Source organism: Canis lupus, chromosome 17, assembly GCF_011100685.1.
Source record: "Canis lupus familiaris isolate Mischka breed German Shepherd chromosome 17, alternate assembly UU_Cfam_GSD_1.0, whole genome shotgun sequence".
NCBI lineage: Eukaryota > Metazoa > Chordata > Mammalia > Carnivora > Canidae > Canis > Canis lupus.
The window spans coordinates 13881799-13887843 of NC_049238.1; the positions used below are offsets into that span (position 1 = coordinate 13881799).

The window sequence follows — 6045 nt, forward strand, 5'->3', positions numbered from 1 at the left end:
GCCTACAGGGATTGAAAGAACAATACAAAGGCCAAGAGTCAAGTCACCATGGTCTATACTGGGGAGGGGTTATACAATGGAAGAGATATGCTAAGACATTAGTCACTAAGCACATGTGCCTATTTAAATTTAAATTAACATTAAATAAGATTTGAAATCCAGTTGTATTTCAAGTACTCAATAACCACAAGTGTACAGAGTGTACCATAGAGGACAGTGTTATCATCTGCAATTATTATCATTGCAGAAAGTTCTATTGGACAGCACTGAGGACAAGAGTTTAAACTTTAAATACAAAGTCCTTTCAGGAACTGGCAAAAGGAACATATTTGTAGGGAAACTCTACCCCTGCAGTATTGTTATGACCTGTTCCACCCAACCAGATTCTGTGTTTGAGACTTCTTTTGAAGAAAGAATTCTGCAGCTTGACTTAAAAAGGCTTAGAAACCCACTTATGGGCAACTGTAAATCACCACATATTGTTAAGGAACAGGACACTGACACAAATTTGGGTTTTAGAAATATTATTTCTTAATGCAGCATGCAAGATATGTCGGGAGAACAGACACTGAGCATACGAAGATCAGTGGAGGCTCATAAGATGATTAAGGACTCATTCCAGTGAAACTTGTTAAAAAAAAAACAAAAAAACAAAAAACACAATTAAGAATTTGCATCACTGAATTTATTCCAAATAAGAATTGGGCACACAACAGGCATGTTATTTTCACACAAAAAAACGGCACTGCAATAAAAATATTTAACACTTTGGCCATGAAACTCAAAAGATATTTGAAAAACTTCTCGAGGTGTTTAAGTCACTGGATTCCTTAATATTTGTAATCCATGCTTGCTCAGTTAAATTTCTAAAGTATATTATAATAATATTGCTCATCATACTATTCATTATGCTTATTATATATTTAAAACATCTTTTCTTAAATTTTATGTTCTCCAAAAAATAACTTTTTTGTAACTTTGAAATATCCATATGTACCTCTTAGCAGTACTACTGTAAAACCAAAACTGTGTTTTCAAGTAGCAAGTACTCAAGCCACACCATTTCTGATTACAGATATAACTGGCAGCCAGTTTTATAAATAGCTCTTTCACTCCTTGTTCCTATTTTAATATGCCAACCATGACTTCGCTGATATCCCAGAGTTTTCTAGCAACAGACTCATCCATAGCTTTCGGCAATAGCTCTTCCTCCTTACAATCGCCAAAGTACTTTCCTGACACACCCTCTACCTCAGGTGAAGAGGCTAGATAAACTGAAGTCTGGGCGCCTTCTACTGGGGTTTTGAAAAAAGCCCAGGACACCAAATTGAAAAGTGGTCTGACCAACAGAGGAATGTGTATGTGCCTGCCAAGATTTGTCCGCACAATACCAGGATGTAATACGTTGACAGTAACGTTTGTGCCTTCTAAGCGGCGGGCTAGTTCTCTGGTAAAAAGAATGTTAGCCAGTTTGCTCCGACTATAACAAAAGCTTTTATTATAGCTCTGTTCACTGTTCAAGTCTTCAAAGTTGATGTCTCCATATTTATAAAGTTTGGAAGAAACTACCACAATCCTGCTAGGAGCTGAATTTTTGAGGAGTCCAAGGAGAAGATTGGTGAGTAGAAAGTGCCCCAGATGGTTCACTCCAAACTGCATCTCAAACCCATCTTCAGTCTTCATGTAAGGGCACTGGAAGATCCCTGCGTTGTTGATTAAGACGTCCAGTCTAGGTTCTTCCTTTAAATGTCAAAAAAGAGAATAGGACAATTATGAACACAGACCTAAAATGAGATTTTTAAAAATTCTGCTAACTACTAAAATTCTACGAAGTGCCTCTGTGGATTTTCAACAACTGAGAGGGGGAGGGAGAGGGAAAGGCTTGCATGTTTAATAGGGGCCAGGCCTTGTGCTCTCTCACCTTCCTTCCCTCATCAACTCTATGAGCAAACTGAAGCACCCAAGGTAGGTGCTTTGTGCAGTATCACAGGGCTCTTAGTGGCAAACAAAAACTGGAAGATGAAATCTGCTGATACCAATGCCCCTGTTTTTAATTAGTAAGCTAGCTGCTTGTCTAATTGGGAGTTTCACACCATAGCTATAGAGTCTAAGTGAGCTAGAAAGTGGAAATCTGGCAGAAGGCAGGTCGGCATTGTTTATTCCCAGAGCTATTATCAACACCAGGGACAAACAGAATTGCTTTGCTCTGTACTTTTCTAAGGGCAAATGGTATGACAGGGATGGAACAACTTCAAGTGGTTTCCTTAAAACTGGGACAAGCAACAGAAAGGGTCAGGGATGCAAATTAAAAGTGGAGAGAATGTCAAAAGTAGAAATGTTATGAAAGCAAATAGGTAATGTAAAAATATCAGAAACAAAACAATGAATCATAAATACGAAGTCTCACAATAATAGCAAAGGACCTTTAGAAAGGAGTTAGGACCAACAAACACCTTTACCTTTTATTATAAATCTAGAATTCAGTTCTCTTTTTTCGCTATATAAAATCTACCTGTTTTTGAACTCTGAGGGGCCCCTGGCTTAGGGAATCTATCTAGTCAGAATTTTGCACTTTGTCCATGTCCAGTACCAAAATTTGTCCAATTTTAGTACTAAGGTAAAATTCAGACTGTCCTCAGAAAGGAAGTCTTTTCATTCCCTAATTCATATAAGTTGGTTTTCCCTAGCCCTTTCCTGGCTCCTCTCTTGTCTCTTTTGATGGGCAGAGGAAAAGAAATGTACAACATGTTCCAGGTGTAAAGACACAGTGATGACCTACGATTAAATCAATTTGAGGTCAAATTTCAAATTTCACTGGCCCTTTTGCCAAGTCTAAGTAAAAAGAAAAATGTGTTAAATTTCACAACTGTTATCACAGCCTACCTGTCAGAGGATTAACTATTTATCATTCTGTCTGTCTAAGCACCTTTGGCTTTTCCAACAGTCAACTTCAAAAAGAAGGCAAAAGTTCACCCGTGGGGGAAAGAAAGGAGTGTTCTTTTTTAACTAATCCTTTGGACGAGTTTCCTGTATTAATCATTTCTGAACCATCATTCTTTGCTCGGCTTGTGTTATTTTAAGACTTTATCATTCACTATTTTTTAAATTCTAGGAGATAAATGACATAAATATCCTGAATACCAACCTGTGGGAAATCTACACTTCCACTTAAAAAAAAAAAAAAAAATTCTGGGTATAGTCACAGGACTTCAGAGACAGAAAGAAACTTAGTAAAGTTTATCTCCTTAACTTTTAATAGGTTCTGTCTCAAGTGGCCAAAGTAATAAAATGCCTTAAGTATCAGAAATGAGAAACATACCCGAACACACCTACATTTTTAATGGACAATAGGAAGACCCACTTTTAATGCTTCAACATCTTTTATACACTAGTATTATTTATTTCTTAACCTGTTTTACGGGATAATGGAATACTAGCCATTATGACAAAAGAACAAACAACTTCTCCAGATCTACAAGAGTTTACAAACTGCATCAAGATGCCCCAGAGTCTCACAAGGAACTCCATAGGGTGCTATGGATAATTTTAGATTTTCCAGAGAAAAAAAAGTGATACTTCATTCAACATCTCAAGAATAGCTGCAGGTGGGTCATACCTTCAACATCAAATTGTGCTAAATTCCTTTCAAAGGTGTCCTATCTTTGCAAAGCTGAGTTTTTAGTACAATGTTAAAAGTCGAGGGCAGCCTGGGTGGCTCAGCGGTTTAGCGCCACCTTCAGCCCAGGGCGTGATCCTGGAGACCCAGGATCGAATCCCATGTCCTGCTCCCTGGGTGGAGCCTGCTTCTCCCTCTGCCTGTGTCTCTGCCTCTCTCTGTATGTGTCTCTCGTGAATAAATAAATTTTAAAAATCTTAAAAAAAAAAAAAAATCGATGTAGAGCAAGAAATGAGCGTGGACATTTCCAATCTGATTCCAAAGAGTGAGGAGTTGGTACAGTGAACAAGTGCACATTTCTCGGTAGTAATCATGGTTACTAAAGAATGAAATATCCTTTTTTCCTCTCAATTGTGTGTATTATTTTTTCAAACAGCTACTAAGTTGTTTGGACATAAATACATATTAGGTTGTTTGGACCTAGTTACTTAATGAACTGATAGATATTTCCTTCGGCCTACTGGTTATCATGAAAAAACCAGAGAGTTTGGGAAACTCTGCTGTAGACTCAAGAGGCTCCATTTCATATAGCACACAGCTTTCCCATGCCGGCAAATTTTCAATTTCACTCTGCTATATGCCTTTTTGTAAGTCACCTCTGCAGGAAACTCTCCTAATCTCAATTTCAACAGAGGACATCCACTTCAGTGGAATATTTATCATCTAAACAGAAATCCTACACCTCACTGGCAGGCAGCAGGAGTACAGCAGTTGAAAGCAAGAGCTTTGGAGACAGATCTTGGGTAAATTATTTGCCTACTTATGCCTTTGTTGCCTAATGTAAAATGGGGATCATAATGCCTACCAGGGGACAGCCCTGAGGGCTCAGTGGTTTAGGGCCGGGCATGCAGCCCAGGGCGTGATCCTGGAGACCTGGGATTGAGTCCCACATCCGGCTCCCTGCATGGAGCCTGCCTCTCCCTCTGTATCTCTCATGAATAAATAACTAAAAATCTTAAAAAAAAAAAAAAAAATGCCTACCAGGGTTACTGAGGATTCAATGCCAATAGCAGCCAAGGACACTCTAATTTCATTAAAAGAAAAAAAAAATATCTGAAATTCTTGAACAGCTCCTGGCACATAGGAAACCTTCAATAAATACTCAGTATTAAATTTACTTCTGTCCCTGTTAGGGCACATGGCTACTGGGATTCCAAGCTCCAGTGTATTTAGACATCAGGCCAGAGACTGTTTAAGGAGGTGGTGTAGTGAGTCCCGTGGTGGCAGAGAGCCAAACTTCCTACCCTAGCAGGAGAGAGAGAAAATGAATGAATGAATGAATGAATGAATACTTCAAGGTAAAAAAATGAATAAATAAATACTTCAAGGTAAATAAATAAATACTTCAAGGTGAGTAAACAAATCAAGGTAAAAAAAAAAAAAAAAAAAACCTTCAAGGTCCCTGGCTCTCAGGCTCCCTGAAAGAAGGCTTGGTGCACTCACTGCGGACACAGAAAAAAAAAAAAACAAAAAAACAAGAGGAAGACCTGGCGGATCCCCGCCTGGGCCGTCCTCACGTGACAAAAGACAATGTCCAGAACCTGGCGTATTTTCTTCCTCTTGGGGCCATTGTTTCCTCAGCATCTTTGGTAAACAGAGGCCTGCCTCACTCATTCCCCCGGCCCTCGCGAAGCACCAGGCTCGGCCCTTCCCCAGGTCACACCCGGCGCGGGGCGGCCACCTCCCGGCCCCGCCTCGCCCGTCCGCGCGGCCCCCGGAGCCCCACACCTGGAGCACCTCCTGACAGAAGGCGCGCACCGAGCGCAGCGAGGCGAGGTCCAGCTCCCGGACGACGAGCTCGCCGGCCGCGCCGACGTCAGAGCCCGGCTCGCGGCCCCCGGCCTGGCGCAGCTCGCGGCGGAGCTGCCCCGCCGCCTCCTCGGCGCGCGCGCGGTCGCGGCAGCCCATGATCACCCGCGCGCCCAGGCGCAGCAGCGCGGCGGCGGTGGCGCGGCCCAGGCCGCTGTTCGCCCCGGTGATCAGCACGGTCTTCCCGTGCATGAGGCCCGAGTCCCCGCCTCCGTGCAGCTGCTGGACGCCGGGCCCCACGAACCGCCGGGCCGCCAGCCACAGGACCCCGCTCAGTGCGGCCAGGAGTGCCGCTACCGCGGCCACGGCCATAGCCGCCGGGGCCAAGGGCCCACCGGCCCCCGCGCGGGACTTCCGGAGTCGCCGCCAGCCCGGGGCTGAGGCCGTCACCTGCACGCCGAGGACTCTGGGGCGGGGCCTGTCGCCGTCTGACGGAGCGGCGTGGGGCATGCTGGGACTTGTAGTTTTCCTTCCGAGGGCACCGGATTGGTGAGGGGACTACGGCGCCCCGGGTCGCGGTGACTCGGTGGAGCCGGCCCCCAGCCTGAGCGTGGAGGGTG

The 6045-nt window shown here is 43.6% G+C and overlaps 1 protein-coding gene across 3 annotated transcripts; it reads right to left on the reverse strand.

Moving 5' to 3' along the window:
* Window positions 1–663: 663 nt before the first annotated feature.
* Window positions 664–5861, reverse strand: RDH14 (retinol dehydrogenase 14). 3 transcript variants are annotated; one of them, XM_038560844.1, is made up of 2 exons: window positions 5414–5861; window positions 664–1740 (listed from the first exon to the last, which is right to left on the reverse strand). In XM_038560844.1, exons 1-2 carry the CDS (start codon window positions 5795–5797, stop codon window positions 1123–1125), a joined length of 1002 nt encoding a protein of 333 aa, XP_038416772.1. In that variant the 5' UTR covers window positions 5798–5861; the 3' UTR covers window positions 664–1122. The 3 variants fall into 3 exon arrangements, with proteins under 3 accessions (XP_038416772.1, XP_038416773.1, XP_038416771.1); XM_038560845.1 differs by having other exon boundaries at window positions 5435–5860; XM_038560843.1 differs by having other exon boundaries at window positions 5405–5860.
* Window positions 5862–6045: the final 184 nt, after the last annotated feature.

What these genes read in the sequence shown, in the direction of transcription:
- RDH14 (XM_038560843.1), bottom strand. Translation starts at nt 5,797, where the DNA reads ATGGCCGTGGCCGCGGTAGCGGCACTCCTGGCCGCACTGAGCGGGGTC. An exon ending in TCTGTCAGGAGGTGCTCCAG is followed by an intron (nt 1,741 to 5,404) that starts GTGTGGGGCTCC and finishes TGACATTTAAAG; the next exon opens with GAAGAACCTAGACTGGACGT.